General features: G+C 42.9%; 1 protein-coding gene across 1 annotated transcript in view; it reads right to left on the reverse strand.

Annotated features, from left to right (window-relative positions):
• Window positions 1-23,638, reverse strand: part of ZNF346 (zinc finger protein 346) — a 42,182-nt gene extending 18,544 nt beyond the window's left edge. The window contains exons 1-5 of the mRNA XM_075859384.1: window positions 23,629-23,638; window positions 23,117-23,220; window positions 22,933-23,028; window positions 9,293-9,464; window positions 8,000-8,278 (exon numbers count right to left, since the gene is read on the reverse strand). Of these exons, the coding sequence (XP_075715499.1) occupies window positions 8,000-8,278; window positions 9,293-9,464; window positions 22,933-23,028; window positions 23,117-23,220; window positions 23,629-23,638 (661 nt within the window). The remainder of the gene's footprint in view (window positions 1-7,999; window positions 8,279-9,292; window positions 9,465-22,932; window positions 23,029-23,116; window positions 23,221-23,628) is intronic.
• Window positions 23,639-26,452: the final 2,814 nt, after the last annotated feature.

Below are 26,452 nucleotides of genomic sequence, written 5' to 3' on the forward strand. Positions count from 1 at the left end.
ATTAGATTCTAATTTATAACATTTCCATGTGCTGGTCACTAGAGGTAGCAATTCCCAAAATTGCAGCATTGGCATGTGGTAAAGCAACCTCATTGCTTTAGGCTGAAAAATTGGAGAAGACACACTAGCTCTAGCGTCCTCAAACAATCCCCCCTCCTTTATCCTGGCTAGTGCCAGGAGAAAGGAGGGGGTTGAATGTTCAAACCACCTACACTGTGTGCCGCCATTTTTTGAGCGAATGCACAGTGTAGGAGGATTAGGCTGGGTTCACACGACCTATTTTCAGATGTAAACGAGGTGTATTATGCCTCGTTTTACGTCTGAAAATACGGTTCCAATACGTCGGCAAACATCTGCCCATTCATTTGAATGGGTTTGCCGACGTACTGTGCCGACGACCTGTCATTTACGCGTCGCCGTTTGACAGCGGTCAAACGACGACGCGTAAATTGACTGCCTTGGCAAAGAAGTGCAGGACACTTCTTTGCAACGTAATTTGAGCCGTTCTTCATTGAAGTCAATGAAGAGCAGCTCAAAATTACGAGCGTCAAAGACGCCTTGCATAATACGAGGAGGAGCTTTTACGTCTGAAACGACGCCGCTGTTTTCTCCTGAAAACAGTCTGTCTTTTCAGACGTAAAAGACACTTCTCGTGTGCACATACCCTTAGATACAGTGGTAATCACACAGTATAACACGAACATACACTAACATAACTTACCTGCTCCTGCCGCCGCCTCCGCTCCTAGTCCTCGTTTCTGAACATATGGACGGAAGCCGCGACCGGAAGTAGTAATCTTACTGTCCGGCCGCGGCATCCGGTCCACATGAAAATGGCGCCACATGACGCTCGGCCGAAGACCTTCCTATTGGACTGTGTGGGAGAGGCGCATGCACCGTTCCCACACAAAAGGCGTACGCTATAGTGAATGGTAGCTTGCCCGTAGTATAAAACACTTACCTTAACGCGACTGAACTAGCCTTTAATGTTGTTGTAATTATGTCAGATGCCACAGTGTTGTGCATGGTCATCGAAATCAGAAAACACGTGTATGGCCTTATCCAATGGACAGCTAGGGCTTGGGCATGCGCAAATCAGAGCTTGAGACGCCGAGAATTACTTAGTCGACACATAGGAAGTTTTTTTCAGGAGATGTTAGTTTGTTTGGATTGGTGAGTGCCAGCTTTTTTTAATTTTAATATTGATTACTGTTGATACCTATTTAATGTACTACACTTGTTTACATGCACATGTTTGATATAACATGATTTAATAGTCTTATATTATGTCAAGATTTGACTCAACACGTTTTTACTGTATTTTGATACTGTTTTTTTTGCATGATTTGTATAATTGCCAATATTTACAGCACTTGTTAATTGCTATGTCCTCTCTATATATACTTGTGTGCTGTTTTCACAATTTGCATGAAAATGCTTCCATTGAGGAAGTGAAACGTTGCATTTGCTGGGTGAATAAATTTCACATTTTGTTCTGAGTGCTGCTTCCGTGCTCTATTTTCTAGGATATACACCACATGGGGAGAAGTCACTCATTTTTTTGAAGCCTAGCACCCACCATTTCTGTTTTTTGCCACAGTGCTGCTCCTAATTAATTATATATATATATATATATATATATATATATATATATATATATATATATATATACATATATATATATATACATATACATATATACATATACACACACATACATATATATATACATACATATACACACATACACATACTAACAGCTCAATCATATCTGGGATTGCACATGCTTGTGTTCTCCCACTGAAACCACCACCATCGTATAACGGCAGCTGGATTTAAAGCCCAGTTACCTCTGCGGACTTTATACAGCGGGTGGAGGTAAACAGGTTAAGGACGGGCCGCTACTCATGGGCCAGTGCTGTGTGCTTGCCTAAAGGCTAAAATTTGCCAGCCTGACTGCCACTACCTAGAAGGTGTCGTAAACTAGCTGCGAGCCCGACAGGCTCATTACCACACCCAAAGTCTGGTTTAGTAGACCGAATTTTAATGCTCTTGTTACACTTCTACATTTTAAACAAAAAGCACTTTGGCCTTCAAATTCTATATTGAAATATGGAAGACAAAAAAAAAAAAGTCTACATACACAGCGTTGGTTTCTGCAGTCTTTATCAAGAAAGTAGCATGCTCTAGATATGGCGTTCTACGCCATTGGACTTCAAAGACGCCACCAAAAAATATATTTCATTTTTTTACTTACCGGACAATCCATTTCTTGTCTTGTTCATTGGGGGACATTGAGGAGCTTTGGTCAAGGCTGCTGCCACTAGGAGGCGAACACCAAGCAAAAAAAGTGTTAACTTCTACCAGACTACACCCCTCCTGTACACACTGAGCTAATTAATTTTTACGTGAGCAGTAAGAAGCAGAAAAAAAAAAAAGAAACAAACTGCCATAACAACCGTAGCCATATGAGAACCAGAGGAGAAATAAATCCTGGATGAAAACAGTCGTGATACCTAAAAATAAAGAAGTGGGTGGGTGCCACGTTCCCCAAAGAAAAGGATTTTCAGGAAGTAATAAAACAAATCCTATTATTGGGGGACAGAGGACATTGGGAACTCCCAAAGCAGTCTGTAGTGGTAGAAACAAAAAAAAAAAAACACACAATACACAGAGTGCGATCGAGTACACTGCAGTCTGCAAAACCGTATGACCAATAGAGGTGGAGGACGTAAAACGTATGTACCCTGTGTAATTTAGGGAAGATGTGGAGAAAAGACCAAGTAGCGGGCCTTGCACATCTGAAGAGAAGGCTATGTGCTGAACCATGAGGTACTTGGCGCTCTGGTGAACTGGGCTTCCTCATGGAAAGGAGTGCCCTTAGCACAATACACCTTGCCTAACCCTGTTTAGGACTGTCCGGAACTACAAAGTCTGAGCGGTGGAAAGAGGAAGTCTGCGAAAGATAAAGCTTTAGATCGCAAATAACATCAAAGTCATGGAAGGAAGGCTCTCTGGGATAAAAGGGGGGAGAAGGAGGGAAGGAAAATATCCTCGCTCATGTGAAAGGCAGACACCACCTCAAGGCTATGTTCACACGGAGTATTTTGCAGAGTTTTTTGACGTGGAAACCTCCTCGCAAAACTCGGCAAAAACGGCCCGAGAACGCCTCCCATTGATTTCAATGGGAGGCGTTGGCGTCTTTTTCCCGCGGGCAGTAAAACTGCCTCGCGGGAAAAAGAAGCGACATGCCCTATCTTCGGGCGTTTCCGCTTCTGACCTCCCATTGACTTCAATGGGAGGCAGAGAAAGCGTACTTCGCGCTGTTTTATTCCCGCGGCACTCAATGGCCGCGGGCGAAAAACGGCGCGAAAATCGGCGTGCAGGGAGAGGAATATCTGCCTCAAACTTCCAAACGGAATTTTGAGGCAGATATTCCTCCTGCAAAATACCCCGTGTGAACATAGCCTAAAGGGAAGGTGTCACGAAAATTATTATTTTTTTTATATAATATTGCTTTTAGTTTGATCTTAAAATAAATTTTATTTATTTGTGTTCTTGTGTTGTACTTTTTACTTTAGTCTTACTTTTACTTCACTATGGGGCTGCCATTTTTTTTTCACCTCTGTATGTGTCGATTAACGACACATACAGAGATGGAATATGGCACATACAAGCCCATAGATAATGCGAACGGGAGCCGTTCCATTCACTATAGCGTACACCTTCTGTGTGGGAACGGCGCATGCGCCGCTCCCACACGGACCAAAAAGAAGGTCTTTGGCAGAGCGAAATCCGGCGCCATTTTCATGTGGACCGGAAGCCGCGGCCGGACAGTAAGACGACGACTTCCGGTCGCGGCTTCCGGCCATGTGTTCAAGGCAGCGAAGACGCAAGCAATAGGAGCGGAGGCGGCAGGAGCAGGTAAGTTATGTTTGTGTATGTGATGTGTGTTTTACATTCATGTATGTTTGTGTTATACGGTCTGATTAGCACTGTATCTAATCCTCCTACACTGTGCATTCGCTCAGAAAATGGCGGCACACAGTGTAGGAGGTTTGAAGGTTCAACAACCCCTCCTTCTCCTGGCACTAGCCAGGATAAGGGAGGGGGGATTATGTGAGGACACTAGAGCGAGTGTGTCTACCCCAAATTTTCAGCATAAAGCAATGAGGTTGCTTTACCACATGCCAATGCTGCAATTTTGGAAATTGCTCCCTCTAGTGACCAGCACATAGAAAAGTTATAAATTAGAATCTAATTTATAATATTTCCTGACTTGTGAAAAAATAAAAACAATGTGTAAATCACTTATATACTTTTACATTTTTTATAATTTTCTAGCCACACATTCCCTTTAAAAGGAACGTGTCGCTAGAAATTATTTTATTTTTTTCAGTTAAACATAATATAAATGATTACACATTGTTTTAATTTTTTCACATGTCAGGAAATATTATAAATTAGATTCTAATTTCTAACATTTCCATGTGCTGGTCACTAGAGGGAGCAATTCCCAAAATTGCAGCATTGGCATGTGGTAAATCAACCTCATTGCTTTATGCTGCAAATTTGGAGTAGACACACTAGCTCTAGTGTCCTCACACAATCCCCCCCTCCTTTATCCTGGCTAGTGCCAGGAGAAAGCAGGGGGTTTAATGTTCAAACCTCCAACACGGTGTGCCACCATTTTCTGAGCAAATGCACAGTGTAGGAGGATTAGATACAGTGCTAATCAGACAGTATAACACTAACACACACATCACATACACAAACATAACTTACCTGCTCCTGCCGCCTCTGCTCCTAGTCCTTGCGTCTGCGCTGCCTTGAACATATGGCCGGAAGCCCGACCGGAAGTCGTCATCTTACTTTCCGGACGAAGCTTCCGGTCTACATGAAAATGGCCCCGGATCTCCGTCTGGCGAAGAACTTGCTTTTGGTCTGTGTGGGAGCGGCGCATGCGCCGTTCCCACACAGATGGCGTACGCTATAGTGAATGGAACGGCTCCCGTTCGCATTCTCTATGGGGATGTATGTGCCGTATGCCATCTCCGTTTGTGTCGTTAATCGACAAATACAGAGGTGAAAAAAAAATGGCAGCCCCCATAGAGAAGTAAAAGAAAGAAAAAAGTTAAAAAGTACAAACAAAAACACAAATAAAATTTATTTTAATGACATACTAAAAGCATTATATGAAAAAAAAAGAATTTTTTTTGTAACACCTTCCCTTTAAGAAGAAAGTATGGGACAGGGCAAAGGACCACTTGGTCCTGGTAGATCACCAGAAAAGGTTATTTGCAAGTGCAGCCCGTTCAGATTCCTGCCAGAGGAAGTGAAGGACATGGGTAAAACCTGTGGGGGGGGGGGCTGGTTTCGCTGCCTGACTGCTGCATGGCTACTCCTTGCAGAAAACCAGTTGGCAGGATTGGTCATCAACGGGCGCAGGAAAAATATAGCGGGTGAGCACTCGACCCTTAAGGGAAAGGGCAAAAGCCCAAGACTAGACCCCTCCTGAAGAAAGGAGAGTAGATAACGGAGGTGGAAGAAAAAAAATAAAAAATAAGGACACTTTCAGGTCATATGGTAGATCCAAGAAAAAGGCAGCTTTCTAGCTTTGAGCATAGTTTAGTGGCGTGGCTTTTCCAAGCAAGTAATTAGGACTAACAACTGCTATATTTGGGTGGAGGAGAGTGCCCTAGGAAAGCAGATTCTCAGAGAGTGAAATGCCAGGGAGAGCCAGCCAGAAGGACAAATCACCTATAGCAAGCAGAATCGCCAGCGCACCTTCTGCATTGGTCTTTGAGGAACTGTGGCAGGAAAAGCTAATTGAAAGTGAACCGCGGTGATCTGGAATATCCAAACTAGGCAAAGGGGATGGGTTCGATTTAAGATACCATGTCCAAATTCCACATGCAGTGGCAGATCGATATTAGGAAGTGTTCCAGGAGAGACCGGATCTCCTATCACAGGGAGAGGAGTTTGTCCTGAGTGGTGCTGAAAGGCATGCCCAGAAAGGTAGAGAGAGAGAAAGGACCGATTTCTGTCATGAGCCAACTGAAACAGGTTAAGGTGTCCAGAGTATTCTGAAGACTTTCCAAGTTGGCCAACAGAGGGGGCAATGCCCAGGATGTCATCCAGGTGATATGGGATCACCACAACTCCCTAAGAATGAAGGAGCCATCACGGTAGAGAGTACCTTTGTGAGGATACTCAGAGCTGTAGACAGGCCGAATAGGAGAGCACAAACAAAAGTAGCAATCTGGGGTCACAGAAAGAATTCCTATTATGTAGCCAGAGGTGACTACTTCATGCACCAAAGAAGGTACCACTCCACCTGAGCAGACTCGAGTATGGTTACACAGGAATTGAGCTTGGAGGGCTGAGGTCGGGGGGTGCCAGTAGGCACGTGGGAGTCGAGGTCGGAATGGGACACCTCACACTCAGAACTGGGGAGGAATTATCCAAATTAGCTCCTAGAGGGGGAGGAGTGTTAGACATATCGGGAGAACATGATCGAAGGTGGGCGTGAGCAGACCTAGCCAGTTTGCAGAGTCTGCCCGCGCTGGAATTTAGTGATGCAGACTGAACAGGTTATCATTGCTGTTATCTGCAGTCGCTTAGACTCTGGATTCGGACATGGGGAAGAGAGAGAAGCTCTAATTTTTTTTTTCCCATTTGTACGGGTTTAAGGTGGCAGAGGTTACTGATGCTATGTAAGCCTCATAGTAGTAAGGGAAGCGAAGTTTTAAAAAAAACAAAAACCTCTGCTAATGGCTGCATTAGAAGGGAACAGGAGGGGAGAACCGCCAGGGGCAGAGCCAACCCAGATCTGGAAATACGGTTCCGGTGTCACACGTATTCGACCCGTTTTGCACCAGTATTTACGGACCCGTGCCCGTAAATATGGGTCCGGTGTCACCCGTATTCCACCCGTATTTACAGGCACGTTTTTGGCTGAAAAATAGCACTGCATTAATCGGCAGCCCCTTCTCTCTATCAGTGCAGGATAAAGAGAAGGGACAGCCCTTTCTGTAATAAAAGTTAAAGAAATTCATACTTACCCGGCCGTTGTCTTGGTGACGCGTCCCTCGCTTCACATCCAGCCCGACCTCCCTGGATGACACGGCAGTCCATGTGACCGCTGCAAATGTGATTGACCTGTGATTGGCTGCAGCGGTCACATGGGCTGAAACGTCCTCCAGGGATATCGAGCCGGATGTCGAGAGGGACGCGTCACCAAGGCAACGGCTGGGAGACCAGACTGAAGGAAGCAGGAAGTTCTCGGTAAGTATGAACGTCTTATTTTTTACAGGTTGCTCTATATTCTGATCGGAATTCACTGTCCAGGGTGCTGAAAGTGTTACTGCCGATCAGTTAACTCTTTCAGCACCCTGGACAGTGACTATTTACGGACGTCGCTTAGCAACGCTGCCGTAATGACGGGGGCACACATGTAGCCACCCATCATTACGGGAGCTCCTAAGACTTCTATGGGCTGTCCGTGCCGTTATTACGGCCTGAAATAGGGCATGTTCTATCTTTTTCAACGGCACGGGCACCTTCCCGTAAGAAAACGGGAAGGTACACGTGGCCAATAGAAGTCTATGAGCCCGTTATTACGGGTCGAGTTTTTACGGTCGTGTGCATGAGGCCTAAGGATGGGATCCTAAGGAGCAGGTCTATCACATGGGTCTGAGCTTCTATCGAAGAGACAGGAGGGGCAGGAGGAAGGAGGAGGACAAAGAGGCCTTGTGAGTTGCTATTGGCTGCAACAAAACTGCGCGCTGCCTCCAAAAAGGATGCGGAGGCTGAAGCCATGCAGACAACATTAAGGAGACCTTTAGGGAGGGAGGAGAGTCAGCGCGCTAATACATGGAGTGCATGGAGAGAGCAATAATGTACTGTAAGTGACCAGGCCCAAAAATAAAATAGAGAGGGAAGGAGTGACACCTTTATAGAAGATTTCTCTTTGTTTTGCTTGGTGGCGTATACTTACCCAAGAATACTAACCTGCTGTGGAAGAGGGGGTATGCGTTTTTCTCCTGGGCTTCCAGTGGGGTAACACCTTCAGCATATGCCTCCTTGGAGGGAGAGGCAGAGCTGGCTGTAAAGTACGGGTGACCCCATGCCTGGCGGGTAACAGGGGAGTAGGAGCTACGCTGCTCATCTTTTTTTTTTATGGAGGTAGGGCAGTGAACGGCGAGGATACGGCCGCACTGCTTTCCCTTCTCAAAGTGGGGTAACACGGTGAGTTGGTCAACCATGTATCCCCAACCTAGGAGATGGAATTAAAAAAACAAAAAACAAAACACGAGTGGACATACTAAGCAGATAGGTCTGCGTCCTATCATAGCTTAACGTTTGCAGGTGGGGTATGGTCTGGTAGGAGGAGTTAACACTATTTGGGTTAGTGTCCACCTCATAGTGGCAGCAGCCTACACCCAAGGTCATCTGTGTTCCCCAATGACATGAGTCATTAAAAAGGCATGGCGTTTTGTTTTTTCCCCCGCCTAAGGCTTTGTTCACAAAGTATTTTTTTATTATTGCCAAAACTGCACTGTATGAACACACCCACACACTACTGGAAATACAATTAGAAACAACTGAATAAAGTAATGAAGATGTATCAGAGATGCTAGATTTTACATAGCCTGGTTATATAGGTAAAGTAAGTTATAGTTGGAACTATACTATAATCAATAAAAAGATAAGTTATAAAAAGATATAAAGACAAAAACAAAATTGAAAAAGTAACCTATGTAGACCTCACGTTAAAGGGGTTTTACACCTTCTGACAACGGATGACCTATCCATCGGATAGGTTATCAGTAGATGATCTATGGGGGTCCGACACCCAGACCCCGCACAGATCAGCTGGTCCAGTGCCTCCGTGCACCGGACATATATGCTGGAAGAACTTGGCTCTGGCCACAGAATAGCGGCCGAGTTGCGGTACTGCAGCTCTGCTACTATTCATGTGAATAGGAGCTGACCTGCAGAACGGCGTACATAGCATTATGTGCCATAACATCCGGTGCCCGCAGGCCACCAGAGCATCTGGACGGTGCAGGGTCCGGGTGTCTTACCCGCAACCATGATATACTGATGACCTATCCACCAGATAAGTCATCAGTTGTCAGAAGGTGGAAACCCCCTTTAATGAGAAGTTAAAGGATGTACCAACTAGAAAAAAAAAACATACTACGAAGACTAAAATGGAAAGCAATGATCACTGATATAAAAAACAGCATAAGTAAAGCACTTCTAAATGTACGCTATAAATTCATACCTTCCAGTACTCCACCCTGCTCCTTCAGTTTCAAATTCTTTGAATGCGTTTTGCCTTCATAATGAGACATAGCAACTACTGGAGATGTGAAGGTCATGTTGCAGACTGGGCAGCATTTGTTTCTAGATACCTCCTCACTGGTATCCTGTGGTTGCTGCGGCTTCTGCTGCGGCTACAAAAAAGAAACATACTAGCTGTAGAATGCCAATATAAACAATTACATTGCTGCCTTAACCCCTTCCCGTACGGACACTTTTGAACTTCCTGACTGTGCCTTATTTTTCAAATCTGACATCTTACTTTATGTGGAAGTAAACTACAGTTTTGGCACGCAGTAGAGTTCAGAAGGGAGGGAGCGCCAGTTGGCTTTTGAAGCGTGGATTGTGCTTGGTAGGCGTATTACTGGTATTTCAGTTTATAACTTGGGGGCATATGTAATCTGTGCGGAGTACATCAGGGCATAAGATGGTATAATAATGGGGTAAAAAAAGCAATCCTTTATGCACAGGCAGGTATTGCACTGATAAATGGTGTCCTTTCTTATCCCCCTTTTGGTCCACACTCTGCACCTTTGCAGTTTAGGGAATTTTGCTGGGCAAGTGTTATCCTGGTATAATACAGGCACTCTCGCTTCCACCAGATATGTGCGAGTCCTCCCCTTCCTGTCCCATAATTTTAGGGACTTGATAAATAGTTACTTGAAACAGAAAAATATGCCACTATGCAGGCCCGAGGAGAACACTTCTCTCTCGACTTACGGGAGCCATAATTTTTTGGTCGACAGAGCTGTTTGGGGGCTTGTTTTTTTGCGAAACGTGCTATAGTTTTTATAGGTGCCATTTTTATATACATGCGACTTTTTCATCACTTTTTATTACAATTTATTTTTTTACAGCGTTCACCGAGCGGGATATACCAATATTTCATTGTTAGGCCTCCTGTTGCCATAGTAGCAGTCAGCAGCCCTGCGATCGATTAAACTTACAGCTTACACCCGACGGTGATGGTGCGAGCTCTGCTCCTGAGCCCGCACTATCCCAGAGACATTACTACCCCTACCCAATAGCGCTGTACATATACGGAGGTTGTCGGGAAGGGGTTAAAGTCGTTTTCTAACTTAAGGGTCAGTACAGAGATTTTTGGAATCCTATTCTGACACAAACCACATCTGAAACGGTGCCAAGACAGCCGATATCCCCGCTCCCCCCATTGATTTCAACAGGGGAAAAAAAAAAAAAAAGCGGTATGTACTTTTCTGCCTGCAGTTTCCGCATCTGAACGGATTTCAATGGGAGGCAGAAAAAAGCCTGCGGCCCTCTTTTCTGGGCAGTTTTCGCACCGTATTTTTGCCCAGTCTTTGAATTCGCTTTAGTGGCCACAGACGAAAAAACGCAGAAAAATACGTGCAGGCAGTTCAAGATCTGCCTCAAAATTCCTGAAGGAATTCTGAGACAGATTTTTATTCTGCCTGCAAAAAATAAAAAAAAACTGAATAGGCCCCAAGGCTTCGTTCACATCTGCATTTGTAACTATTAGGGTACCCACTAAAAAAAAACCCCGCCATACACCATAGCACAGCATGCTGCACTATTTTGTTCAGTAAAACAACACGCTATGCCAGAACACCACGTCAACCTGACCACTTATTCTGCAAAGTCACTTAATAGGTTATGTACTCTTCAAGCTCTTCCTGCGACTAGTATATAGGGACTAGTTTTTAGATCAGGGGTAGTCAGCCCGTCGATCACCAACGGGTCTGGAGTAGATCTCGAGCTAAGAGCCATAAGCTCTGTGCCTCACCACACCTTCCTCTTGCACCTATTACTTTAGTGCACGCGCGAGCATGTCACGCTTCGCAGCACACGGCTGCCTGTACCTGTATTAAGAGTGCAAATCATGAAACAGGAGAAAAAGACCCAGGAGCCAGTGTCGCAGTCCCATCCTGTGCCCAGCTATTCTACATTTACTACATAGACAGCAGTAGATGGAGATCATTTATATTGAGTAGCTGGCAGCAAACTATAAGAACTACATGTCCCAGCATTGAGTGCATTACATGATGCCTCAGATATTATAAAACTAGATGTACAATATTTATCCTGCTACTATAAAAACTACAATCCCCATTACTTACACTATTTACTGTTAAAGCATTACTTAATTGGGATGCCTGTATTTAAAGAGGCTCTGCCACCACATTATAAGTGGCCTATATTGTACATGATCAGTGACCAATCAGCGTCATACACTTCTCTCCATTCATTTACACAGCACTAGCGATATAGCTATATCGCTATGTGCTGCCACATAAACACACTATAATGTTACTGCGGTGTCTTGACAATTAATATACATTACCTCCAGCCAGGACGTGACGTTTATTCAGACTCCTGTCACTTTTCTGTGATTTACAGCACAGCAGGCGTAGTCTCGTGAGATTACGCTGTAAACTGTAATTTACAGCGAGATCTCACTGTGCTGTGAAGTGCAGAGAAGTGACAGGAGTCTGAATACACATCACGTCCCGGCTGGAGGTAATGTATATTCATTGTCGTGACACATGAGTAATGTTATACTGTGTTTATGTGGCTGCACATAGCGATATAGCTATATCGCTATGTGCTGTATAAATGAATAGGGAGAAGTGTATGACGCTGATTGGTCAGCCTCATACACTCCTCTGTACAACGCCCACTTGGCCATATAGTAAAACACGCCCAGTTGTTCATTGAGAAACTCATTAGCATAAAGCTAAAGTAGGTCATAACTCCGTCAAAAATGATCGTTTTTCTAACTAAAAAACACTGCTGTAATCTACATTACAGCGCCGATCACATTATGTACAATATAGGCCACTTATAATGTGGTGACAGAGCCTCTTTAAGAGAACGGAGACGGGTACTCCTGTGTTATAATGTCTAATATATTCCTCTATTAAAAAGGAGGCTACAGCGAAACGTTACAGCCTCTTAAAGATCTCGAAGGTAGGCGTGTGTCTTCTAGAAAATGGAAAGTAATCTGCCCAGATTTGTCAGAATAAGACTGGTTGCGGCTCTGAAATAGATATGAAAATTAACCATAATCGTTCGCTACACTCCGTTATTTACATAGTATATTATACACCGAAACTACTTTTTTCATTGGGTATCAAAGATTATTCAAACTGCCCCTGCTGTATGATCGGCGGATTTAATGCATCTTCTTTTGGCGCAGCTTTCTTTTTGTTTTGGTGTGGAGGTTCCAATAAAACTTGTACTATGTATTTTGGGGTCAGACCTAAGGCTAGGCTGCCAGACTAAAGAAAAATAAATAAATATGGATTTAGGGATTTTTTTTTTAGCAAAAAAAAAAATGGATTCTTCAAAACTGGAGGGGACATTTGGGTCTCCTCTTGATGAATAAGATTGCAGCTACTCATAAGTTTCCGGGACCAGGTTGTTTTTCAGGAAATATGAAAAATTTGGTGGTCCCCCCATTAGAGATGTCAAGATACCAGAATTTAGACTTCAATACCGATAGTATTCGTTTAGTATTGCGATTTCGATCCGAAAACGATACTTTGCCAACAGTAATAAAAAAAAATCCTTCCATTTTCTGATGTGAGGCGCAAGGTGTTATTGAATTTTTAATGTGCCTCACATTAATAGTAATTAACCCCATCATGTTTCTTATTCATAATGGGTTAATCTGTATGGTACATGATGGGGTTTATTACTATTAATGTGAGGCACATGGAGGTTAAATTCATCACACCTCGTACCTCACAATAAGTGAAAGTAAGCAGATTATATTTTTTTTACAGCGTACACATCATAAAATGCCGCAAAAAAATTGTTGTGACGGTTATTACGGCCGCACCAATACCGAATAGGTGTATATTTTATGTATTGAGACTTATTTTAATATTTATTGTAAAAATAGTGTGTTTTTATTTTATTTAATATTACTTTATGTTTTTACTTTATTTTTAAACTTTAATGTACTAGCATATATCTATATACAGATAGTACACAGGCATATATCTATATGCCAGTACATTAGCCTGTGTACGGATAGTACACAGGCAGTTGTTAGGACATACCTAATTATGCCCCAACAACAGGAAATATGGTAAGACAGCCCTGGGATGTCTGCCCATATATGGTATGTCCATCAATCGAGTCACAGAAATTCCCTGTGACGTAATCCAAGGGGCATCCACCCTCTCATTTTCCCCTGAATGTTGCAGTCAGCTTTGATCGCAGCATTCAGGTGAATAGAGGCGGAGATGAGAGGTTTCTCTGATCTCCGCCGTTATAGAGCGGGGCTGCGGCTGTGTAATACAGCCATTGCCCCGCTCCTGACAGGAAGTGTAAGCGCTGTCAGCATGAGGTGATGCGGCCGGCGCTGCACTAATGAGCGGCGGCGCAGGCACTGAAGACCGAACATGGGGGGTTTTGCAGTGCGCCCGCCATGTTCCGTCTTCAGTGCGGGCGCTCATTAGTGCAGCGCCGGCTGCATCACATCAAGCTTACCGCGCGCACTTGTTATCAGGACTCAGGATAGGGGCACTGGCTGTATTACACACCGCAGCCCCGCTCTCATACATTCATGTATTACTATACTGAGCTGTGCAGCCGCACAGCTCAGTATCGAAATACATGAAACAACGGTATCGAACTGTTTGGGGATGCACAGTATCGAAGTTTCGATGCATCGTGCATCCCTACCCCCCCCATGGTGGCTGAAAAGGGGTGGGGGTTGGGCTAAGGGGATACGTGTACCGATTTTGATGTAAGATTTTTTTTTTTTACTGTTCCTGTATGTTATATTATGCTTTGATTGTTATGGAACTGAAGAAAGCAAAAATGAATCATAAAATTAAAGAGAAAAAAACCCCATTGTCAACCTGCAAATAGGACTTGCTGGTATTTGTAGCTTCATGGGGCTGCCGATCTGCTTCAAACCCCTTAAATGTGGCGATCGCAATTGGTGGCCGAATTTAAGGGGTTAAGTGCCAAAATCAGCGGCGATGGACCGCTGGCCAGCAAGACGGGAGTGTTAGCTGTCAGGGACAGTAGAGCTCCCGGACACTGTCCGTTAGTACAATGTGCGCCGGGAACCGCTCCGCAACTGTAGGAAGCAACCCCCTCACCAGGACAGACAGTTGCGGCACACCATGGGAAGAGGTTAATAACCACTGTGAAAAAGCGTATGGGTGGTAATTTTATATGGTTAAAGAAAAAAACTTAATTTCATAAAGCTTTTGAAATGTCATAGTGACACCAGAAGTTTGGGTGCTGAAACGAAGGGGCAGAAGCCCAGTGCAATGCCTTTTCGGCTGTAATGGCATAACTTCGGCTCACCTTGGCTATTCTTCGAGAGGTGGGTTTAGCGGTTGATCGGCTTATGGAAGTCTATGAGCCCATCTTTATCTAAGGCCCCATGCACACGAACGTAAAAACGCCCGTAATCACGGGCCCATAGACTTCTATTGGCGACGGGTACCTCCCCGTATTGTTACGGGAAGGTGCCCATGCCGTTGAAAAATATAGAACATGTCCTATTTAAGACCGTAATACAGGCACGGGCAGGCCAATAGAAGTCTATGGGGCTCCCGTAATTACGGGTGAGTACGTGTGTGCACCCGTAATTACGGCAGCGTTTCTAGGCGACGTCAGGGGATGGTCACTGTCCAGGATGCTGAAAGAGTTAAACGATCGGCAGTAACTCTTTCAGCACCCTGGACAGTGACTACCGATCACAATATAGATCGTGTAAAAAAAAATTGAAGTTCATACTTACCCAGAACTCCCTGCTTCTTCCTCCAGTCCGGCCTCCTGGGATGACGTTTCAGCCCTTGTGACCGCTGCAGCAAATCACAGGCTGCAGCGGTCACATGACTGCAGAGTGATCCAGGGAGGTCGTGCTGGATGTCAAGAGAGGGACGCGTCACCAAGACAACGAACGGGTAAGTATGAAATTCTTTTACTACGGAAAGGGCTGCCCCTTCTCTCTATCCTGCACTGATAAGGAGGTCTGCCGATTAGTGCAGTGCAATTTTGCAGCGAAAAAGTGCACGTAAATACGAGTGGAATACTGGTGACACCGTACCCGTATTTACGGGCACGGATCTGTTAATACTGCTGCAATACGGGTAGAATACATGTGACCAAGGACCCGTATTTACGGGAGGAAAAAATACATTGTGCATGAGGCCTAACACTGCGTTTGAGAAAATACAAAATTATCCAATTACAGCTGAAGGGACACTGTTGGCTGAGCGATTCCGCCTATTAATTTCAATGAACGCTGGGACTCTCAGCAACCAGACCCCCACCGATCAAAACTTCAGATACATCACTGAAATGTCAAAAGTTATAGAATGACAGTTACTCTTCAACTAAAAATGTTTGCCAGAGCGCACACTGCCTACTGTAGGGCAATATTTCTGGAGTGACTATAGTTGTCACTATTATCTCGGAAGTACTAAAATAGTTGGCAGTGGACATTAAACTCTACAGAGGCGAGTCATGGCTAGGCGAAGCGCTCATGGCAGTCTGATTTTGGAGATTTCTCCATTCGGCACAGAAAAGACTTCAACTGTGAGTCACCAGATGTAATTGTGGTGCATTTTTCCTGCCTTTGATCAGTATGTTCTGTAGCGTGGTTTTAACCCTTTTAGGACGCAGCCTGTTTTGGCCTTGTGGCACAGGCGATTTTTTCAAATCTGACATGTGTCACTTTATGTGGTAATAACTTGGGAATGCTTTTACCTATCCAAGTGATTCTGAGATTGTTTTCTCGTGACATTTTACTTTAGGATAGTGGAAAATTGTGGTCAATAAATTCAATATTTGTGAAAAACACCAAAATTGAGAGAATTTGCAAAAATGTGCATTTTTCTAAATTTAAATGTATCTGCTTGTAAAACTGAAAGTAATACCACACAAAATATTCACTAGTTACCATCCCCCATATCTCTACTTTATATTTGCTTTGTTTTTTGAACATCCTTTTATTTTTCTAGGAAGTTACAAGGCTTAGAACTTTAGCAGCAATTTCTCACATTTTCAAGAAGATTTCAAAAGGCCATTTTTACATGTACCAGTTTAACTCTGAAGTGGTTTTGAGGTCCTTATATATTAGAATCCCCCAATAAAATCACCCCATTTTAAAAACTGCACCCCCTCAAAGTATTCAAAACAGCATTCAGAAAGTTTCTTAACCCCTTAGGCGTTTCACAGGAAATAAAGCAAAGTAGAAGGGAAATTTACAAATCTCTTTTTTTTGCCGGAATTTGTAATAAAAAAAATTGTGTAACACAGAAGGTTTTACCAGAGAAACGCAACTCAATATTTATTGCCCAGGTCCTGCAGTTTTTAGGAATATCCCACATGTGGCTGTAGTGTCCTAATTAGGGATGCACGGTGCATCGAAACTTTGATACTGTTTCGATACTGTGCATCACTAAACGGTTCGATACCGCTATTTCCTGTATTTCGATACGGAGCTGCGCAGCCGCACAGCTCAGTATAGTAATACATGAATGTATGGGAGCGCGGCTGCGGCTTTGTAATACATGTGTAATTCAGCCCCGCTCCTGAGTCATGATAAGTTCGCGGGGTCAGGATGATGAGATGCGGCCGGCGCTGCACTAATGAGCGGCGGCACTGGAGACAGAACATGGTGGGCGCGCTACAAAACACCCCCATGTTCTGTCCTCCGTGCCTGAACTGCCACTCATTAGTGCAGCGCCGGCCTCACCTCCTCATGCTGACCGCGCGCGCACTTCCTGTCAGGAGCGGGGCAATGGCTGTATTACTCAACCGCAGCCCCGCTCTATAACGGTGGAGATCAGAGAAACCTCTCATCTCCGCCGTTATTCCCCTGAATGCTGCGATCACAGCTGACTGCAGCATTCAGGAGAAAATGAGCAGGGGGGATGCCCCTGGATCGCGTCACAGGGAATTCCTGTGATGCGATCGAGGGCCATACCATATATGGGCAGACAGCCCAGGGTCTATTGACGGACCCCAGGGCTGTCTTACCCAAGTATGTCCTAACAACTGCCTGTGTGCTATCTGTCCACAGGTTAATGTACTGGCATATACCTGATATATGTCAGTACATTAAAGTTTAAAAATAAAGTAAAAACAAAGTATTGTTAAATTAAAAAAAAAATACACATTCACCTTTTTTACAATAAACATTAAAATAAGTCTCAATACATAAAATACACACATTCAGTAATGGCGCGGACAACAATTTTTTTGCATCATTTATGATGTGTACGCTGTAAAAAAATGAAATAAACACTTCTTTCTTTCACTTATTAATGTGAGGCGCGAGGTGCGATGAATTTAACCTCCATGTTCCTCACATTAATAGTAATTAACCCCATCATGTACCTCGCACATTAACCCATTATGACTGAGAAACATGATGGTATTAATTACTATTAATGTGAGGCGCGTTCAAAATTCATCACACGTCGCGCCTCACATCAGAAAACTGAAGAATTTTTTTTTTTATTACTGTTGGCAAAAGTATCGAAATTGGTATCGAAATCGCAATACTAAAACGAAGTCCAAATTCTGGTATCGTGACATCCCTAGTCCTAATGGACTGAAGCACAGGCCTCAGAAGCACCTAGAGGATTTTGGGGCCTGCTTATTTTTAGATTATATTTTAGGCACCATGTCAGGTTTGAAGAGGTCTTGTGGTACCAAAACAGTGGAAACGCCCCAAAAGTGACCCCATTTTGGAAACTAAACCCCTCAAGGAATTTATCTAGGGGTATAGTTAGCACTTTGACCCCACAGATATTTTGCTATATTTATTGGAGTTAGGCCTCATTTACACGAGCGTGTGCGTTTTGTGCGCGCAAAAAATGCAGCGTTTTGCGTGCGCAAAAGGCACTTGACAGCTCCGTGTGTCATTCGTGTATGATGCGCGGCTGCGTGATTTTCGCGCAGCCTCCATCATAGAGATGAGGCTAGTCGACGTCAGTCACTGTCCATGGTGCTGAAAGAGTTAACTGATCGGCAGTAACTCTTTCAGCACCCTCGACAGTGCATTCCGATCACAATATACAGCAACCTTTGAATAAAAAAAAAGGAGGTTCGTACTTACCGAGAACTTCCCGGCTGTTGCCTTGGTGACGCGCCTCTCTTGACATCTGGCCCCACCTCCCCTGATGACGCGACAGTCCATGTGACGGCTGCAGCCTGTGCTTCACGTATATTGGAATCGGAAGTCACTGTCCAGGGTGCTGAACCAGTTTAACTCTTTCAGCACCCTGCACAGTGACAGTCTCCTGCCGGGTTCGGTCAAAACGAGTTCGGCCGAACCCGGTAAAGTTCGGTTCGCTCATGTCTAAAACACTCCGTTCGGATGTTTGTAAACAGAAAAGCACGTGGTGCTTTTCTATTTACATTCAGTTTGACAGCTCTTGCGCGAATCACGCAGTTCGCATGGAAGTGCTTCCGTGCGACCTTCGTGGTTTTCACGCACCCATTGACTTCAATGGGTGCGTGATGCGCGAAAAACGCACGGTTATAGAACATGTCGTGAGTTTTACGCAACGCACTCGCACTGCGCAAAATTCACGCATCGTCTGCACTGCCCCGTAGAGTAATATAGGTGCGTACGACACGCGTGAAAAGCACGCGCGTCGCACGCGCGTATATTACGCTCGTGTAAATGAGGCCTTAGTCTGTGAAAATGAAAATCTACTTTTTTTCTGAAAACAGAAATTTTTAATATTTACAAGGAATAAAGAAGAAAATGCACCCCAGCATCTTCTCCCAATTACAGAAATACCCCATATGTGGTAATAAACGGATGTTTGGACACACAGCAGGGCTCCGAAGAGAAGGAGCGCCATTTGGATTTTGGACCGTAGATTTTGCTGGATTGGTTTTCAGTGCCATGTCGCGATTGCAACGTCCTGGACCAAAACAGTGGAAACCCCCCAAAAGTGACCATTTTGGAAACTAGACCCCTCAAGGAATTTTTCTAGGGGTATAGTAAGCATTCATACCACACAAGTTTTTTGCAGAATTAGGCCGTGAAAATGAATATAAACATTTTTGTCCACTAAAATGTTGCATTTTTTCATTTTCACAAGGGATAAAGGAGAAAAAGTCGCCCCAGCATTTGTAACGCAATCTCTCCCGAGTACGACAATACCCCAAATGTGGTAATAATTTATTTTTTTAATAGAAATTAATTAACCTTTGCAGGACTGATCCTTTTTTGCTTTTCCATTTTAGTTTTTCACTCCCCGCCTTCCAAACGCCATAACTTTTTTTATTTTTCCATGAATTGAGCGGTGTGAGGGCTTATTTTTGGCAGGACGAGCTGTAGTTTTTATTGGTACCATTTTTTGGTACATACAACTTTTTGATCGCATTTTATTTAGAGCTCTAGTGACCAAAAAAACAGTGATTTTGGAGTTTTAAATTCTTTATTTCTTACGGCGTACATAATGCGCTATAAATGACAATTTTACTTTATTCTGCGGGTCGGTACGATTACGACGATACTATATGTATGTAGTTTATTTTATGTTTTGCAGCGTTTGCACAATAAAATCCCATGTTCATAAAAGAATTTATTTTCTGTGTCATCATATTCTGAGCCGTAACTTTTTTATTTTTCAGTCAAAAAAGCTGTGTAATGGCTTGATTTTTTGCGGGACGGGTTGTAGTTTTTATTGGTACTATTTTCGGGTACATGCGACTTTTTGATCACTTTTTATTCTATATTTTGGGACGGGTGGTGACCCAAAAAAAATAGTGATTCTGGCATTGTTTTTTTTGCAGCGTTCGCCGTGCGGGAAAACCAGTTTTATAGATTGGGTCGTTACAAACGCGGTGATCCCAAATATGTGTACTGTTTAACGTTTTCATTTTTTCCATATAAGAGACTTATAGGAAAAAAAAAAAATCTTTTATTTTTACACTTTTGGATAACATTTTTATTAACTTTTTTCACTTTCTTTTTTTATCTGCAGCTCTGATCAATGCTAGAATACATTACACTACCTAGGTGACGTCAAAGTCACTCGGACAGTGAGGCTGGGTTCACACGACCTATTTTCAGACGTAATGGAGGCCGTTATCTGGCCTCCGGATGCCATCACAAGCATCAGTAGCCCCCACAATTATATGGGGGCTGCTGATGTGCTACAAACCCCCTACATTCGGAGATCGCAATAGAGCTCCACATTTAACAGGTTAATTGCCGAAATCAGCCGCTGATCGGCAACAGTGGAGTGTCAGCTGTCAGGCACAGCTGACCTCCCAGTTCCCGATGCACACAATGTCGCCGACAGTCACTGTCACTCTGACAGGAAGCCTATCAGGAGGCTGGTCCTGATAGGCTTCCGTACATGGCAGACACGGTAGCCATTACTTGGCCTTCGGTCGCAATGCTAGTCATCTGCAAACCTCACGATTTCATTGTGAGGTCTGCCGATGTGCTAGAAACCCCTAAAATGCAGTGATTGCAATCGATCACCGCAATTAAGGGGTTAATTGCCGAAATCAGCGGAAATAAGCCGCTGATCGGCATACAGTGGAGTGTCAGCTGTCAGGGACAGCTGGCCTCCCGGTTCACACTGTCACCGACAGTGTGCCCCGGGAACTGCACAGTAACTGTACGTCCCCGTGCGCTAAGACACTGGCCACATGGACGTACATTTGCGTTATGGTGCGCATAGGTGTTTATATATATATATATATAATCTATTTTAGGACATTTTGGGGTTTTAGACCCTAGCAGTGCCACGGAGTTACACAACATTCCCCTCGTGGCTTTATCACAACTCTGTACCAAGCAGATCTTACAGAGGCTCTGTCGCCACATTTTAAGTGGCCTATATTGTACATAATGTGATCGGCGCTGTAATGTAGATTACAGTAGTGTTTGGACCTATATTAGCTTTATGCTAATGAGTTTCTCAATGGACAACTGGGCGTGTTTTACTATATGTCAAAAAAAAAACACTGGTGTAATCTACATTACAGCGCCAATCACACCATGTACAATATAGGCCACTTATGTGAGGATAGTGGCTCTTTAAAACCCCTCCGAAGTGCCAATGTTAGATCTTCACCTCTCTTACATTGCCTTCCCCTGGTTTAAATCATATTATATTAATGGCCAGAATCTTAGATTTCAAATGATACAAGACTCAATATTAGTGGCTCAGCTCTCGTTTTGAACTAGGGCACAGCACGAAAAGTTTTTCTTCCCAGTTTCGTCTCTCTATAAAGGAAAAGAGGAAGCTGCAAAATCCTTCGTGACACAAAGGGGGTGATATAAGAACTTGATGCCACCACTAAAGCTGGACGATCGGGTCTAAAAAAAGGGTTTTTTTTTCCTTAAAGCTTTTCATTTTAATGTAAATTTTCTGGTTTTATGCTAAAACAAGCTGGTGCCGGGAGAAGTCAGATATATTTAATACAAGCTTCCTTGTGCAATCACCCGGCTATGATTAACTAAATAGTGAAGAAACTGCCATTATAGTGGGCAACGAACGTACTATATCTCATTACTTTTCTCAGCACCAGGTCATTGAACTGTGAATGCACGTCTGGCATCAGAGACGGATGCAGACACATCAAGTGAAAGTAGAGCACTATTTTATAAGTGACAAAGGCTTTTGGGAGCTGCTATGCATGCTGCATTTATGTTAAAGGATGGGGTTCAAAGAAGTACTATGCACGTTATAGAGTGTGAGTGAGTGTGTGATGAAAAATTGCACGATGGCACTCATGATTGTAAAGTGCTGAGTGGCATTTTGACAACGTGCTAGAGGTGTACTGTCAGAAAATATATTCGTATGGGGGTATGATTTGTTATTTAGGTTTTATTCCTGTTTGTCAAGTGTCCCAGCAGTCAAATAGTTAAACACAAGTGTGAACTGAGCCTTACAAATGATTAAAAAGCTTCTTTCACTGCACAATCACGCTGGAACAATGAGAAGTGTATGATGCAGATTGGTCTGATTGGTCAGCGTCATACACTCCTCTGTACAACACCCTCCAGTCAGGACACGATGTCTATTCGCACTCCCAACACTTCGGTAAAGTTTCTCGCGAGATCACGTGTGCTGTGTGAGTAAGCCCCCAAGAAACTTTACCGATGAGGCTGGAGTGTGAATAGACATCGCATCCTGACTGGAGGTGATGTCTATTCACTCCCAAGACACTTCGGTAGAGTTAATATGGGAGTATGTGACTGGACAGCGTGATCTCGCAAGATCACGCTGTGTTGCGAGTACTGCTAAAAATTAATGGAGAGAAGTGTATGATGCTGATTGGTCAGCGTCATACACTTCTCTTTACAACGCCCAGTTGGTAAAAAGTAAAAACACGCCTAGTTGTCTATTAAGAAACTAATTAGAATAAACTTAAAATTGCTCATAACTTGCTCAAAAATTATAGTTTTTCAAAACAAAAACCACTGTTACCTACATTACAGCGCCGATCAGATTATGTAGAAGACCGGGCACTTATAATCTGGTGACAGAGCCTCTTTAACTGCACTTTAATGCTTATAGTACAAGTTCCAGCAATACAATTTCACTTGAAAGCTTAATTACACTGTAACCGCCAAAATATTCTGGTTAACAAAATAAAACACATTACCAAAGTTTCATCAGTTTTCATCCTTTTTGCTGGGGTAAAGTCTTCTCCTTTGTGAATGGACGTGTAATGGCGGAATTTATTTGCATGTTTCTTGCTCTTTTAGGGAAAGCAAAAAGGAAAAATTACATTTGTGTAAGCAATAGCATGTATTATTGAATAAAGGAATATGAAATGGGAAAATCACCTGGTAATGCGCAAGCTTCTGGGATTCTGAGATCAAGACGGCACTGCATACTTTACAGTGTTTGTCAGAGAAAAGTTCACTGTTCTCCTGGATGAGACGATTTACTAAAAACAAAACAAAAACAAAAATACTACTCAGTGCTTCAATGTAACTGGCTAGGAGCAAAATAATCAGATTTTAAAGCCCCCTCCCCCCCACACACGGTTTAACCCCTTTCTTTGTCACAGCCATTTTTTGGATTTTTGTTTAGTTTTTCCTCCCCACTATCCAAAACCCATAACTTTTTTATTTTTCCGTCAATTAAGCCATATGAGGGCTTGTTTTATGCAGGACGACTTGTCGTTTTTCACGCCGCCATTTATTGTACCGTATAATGTATTGGGAACCAGGAAAAAAAAAAAAAAGTCTCTGTGGGGTGGAATAGGAGAAAAAAATAGCAATTCCTCAATCTTTTAATGGGCTTCGTTTTTTACGGCTTTTAACGTAAAAATGGCATGTTAACAGTATTCTACTGGTCAACATGATTACGGCAACTTTTTTTTTTATGTTTTACTACTTTTATAAGGAAGAAATTAAATTGTTAAAAATAAAACATGCGTTTTGTCACTACATTATGAAAGCCATAGCTTTTATGTTTCCGTAGATTGAGCGGTATGAGGGCTTATTTTTTGTGGCGCAAGATGTAGTTTCTATTGGTACCATTTTGGGCTACATGAGACTTTACGATCACCCTTTAATTTTTTGTGGGATATGAAGTGACCAAAAAGACAGCTATTCTGGTGTTTTAATTTTTTATAGCATTCACCGTGCGGTTTAAATAATGATATATCGTAATAGTTTAGACTTTTGCAGACGCGGCAATACCAATTTTGTTGACTTTTTGCATTACTTGAGATTTTTTTTTTACACTTCTAAAAATTATAAATGTTTTTTTTTTTTACACATTTTATTAGTCTTGAAATTAGTATTGAACCAGCGATCGTTGGTAGTGCCAGAGGCACGGCTTAACAGGAGATGAAGAAAGGCAGCCCTCTTTTTAACGTCTTAGATGCTGCCATCGTGATTGATCTAGTGTTGTCACGATACCAGAATTTGGAATTTGATACCGATACTTTGTGTAGTACTGCGATACTCTATACCAAAACGATACTTTTGCCAACAATAATAAAAAAAAAGGTTTTTCTTTTCTGATGTGTGGCACGTGGTATTATTAATTTTGAACCTCCATGGCCTCACATGAATAGTAATTAACACCATCACGTTCAGTCATAATGGACAACATCAGGTTAATGTATATGATACATGATGGGGTTATTTACTATTAACATAAGGCACATGGAGGTTCAAAATTCATCACACCACAGGCCTCACATTGATAAAGGAGAGCCGTTATTTTTTTTAAACTCGGTTTATTGTAATAATACATACAAAAACCATTATTAAAACAAAAACCATTAACATTCCTGCATACAATGAATGCACATTAGAAACAATAATACCCTCATGTATAAATGTATACTGTGATGAGTCACAGGAGACTTCGAATATCCTCTGCACGCAGGCAGGTCAGTGTCCCTTTTATTGTGAACATTCAGTAGTACAGAGTGCAATCATCTACCGAAGCCTTGCTCCAGTATCACAGCCGTTTTTATTTTATTTTATAACAGCGTAAACATAAGTGACGCTACAAATTTAGTACGGTCGCGACGATACCGAATGTGTATATTTGATGTATTGAGACTTTTTAATTTAACATTTTTTTAACTTTTTATTCTTAACCCGTTAGTCACCGCCAATATGCCTTTTCATGTCGGCCGCTAATGGGCTTTATTCTGATGCGTTCGCCTTTTCACGGCGCTGCATCAGAATAAATAGAGCAGGGAGCATCCCTGCTCTAACGGGTGATATCGATATCAGTATCGATCTAACCTGTTTAACCCCTCGGATGCGGCGCTCAATAGCTCCCTCTCTCACCCCACCGCCATCCTGCGATAAGATCGCTGGGTGCCAGTGTCTTCTATGGCAGCCGGGGGCCTAATAAAGGCCCCCAGGTCGGCCTGTAGTGAATGCCTGCTAGGTCATGCCAGATGCCTGTCTGTTTTAAACAAAAGTATTGCAGTATATTATAAAAGCGATCGGATGAAAGCATAGTAAAGTCCCCTAGTGGGACTATAAAAAAAAAAAAAAAAAAAAGGAAAAACCAACTTTTTCCCCTACAAAAAGCCTTATTTAAAAAAAAAAAAACAAAAAAAAAAAACACATATTTGTTATCGCCGCATCCATAACGACCCCATTATTTAACCCACACGGTGAACGCTGTAAAAAAATAAAATAATAAACAATGCAAAAATGGCTGTTTTCTGTGAAACCTGACATAATTTTTTTTGATAAAAAGTGATCAAAAAGTTGCATTAATCAAATAATTTTGAAAAAAGTGTTTACTGTGTAAAAGTAGTAAAACATAAAAAATTCAATACAAATTTGGTAACTTTGCAATCGTAGCAACCCGCTGCATAAACTTATTGTGTTATTTATACGACTCAGTAAACAGCGCAGACTTAATATGCAAAAAAAGCGCCACATCTGTTTGTTTTTTTTATTATTTCCCCGCCAAAAAAGTTCATAAAAGTTAATTAATCATATGTACACCAACTTGTCCAGCAAAAAACAAGACCTTATACAGCTATGTCGACGCAAAAAAAAAGTTATAGCTCTTGGAATGCGACTATGGAAAAACGTAAAAAATAGCTTGTCATTAAGGCCTAAAACAGGCTGGTTATTAAGGGGTTAGACTTTAATGTATTGTCATATCTATATGCCAGTACATTAGCCTGTGTACTGATAGTACACAGGCAGTTGTAACAACATACCTCAGTATGCCCTAACAGAAAATATGGTCAGACAGCCCTGGGGTCCTTCAATGGACCCTGAGCTGCCTGCCCAAATGGCGCGATCCAAAGGGCATCCTCCTCGTTTACCCCTTGAATGCTGCAGTCGGCTTTGATCGCAGCATTCAGGGGAATAGCAGCGGAGATGATAGGTTTCTCTGATCTCAGCCGTTAGAGCGGGACTGCGGCTGTGTTATACAGCCATTGCCCCGCTCCTGTCAATTAAGTGCAGCATGAGGTGATGCGGCCGGCGCTGCACTAACGAGCGACGGAAGCACTGAAGACAGAACGTGTTGTTTTGCTGTGCGCTCGCCATGTTCTGTCTTTAGTGCCGGCAATCATTCATGCAGCGCTGGTTGGACTGCGCGTGCACTTGTCAGGACTCAGGAACGGGGCAATGGCTGTGTAACAGCCGCAGCCCTGCTCTAATTACACTTAAGTGTTACAA

The sequence above is a fragment of the Rhinoderma darwinii genome, chromosome 3 (assembly GCF_050947455.1).
Source record: "Rhinoderma darwinii isolate aRhiDar2 chromosome 3, aRhiDar2.hap1, whole genome shotgun sequence".
NCBI classification, from domain to species: Eukaryota; Metazoa; Chordata; class Amphibia; order Anura; family Rhinodermatidae; genus Rhinoderma; species Rhinoderma darwinii.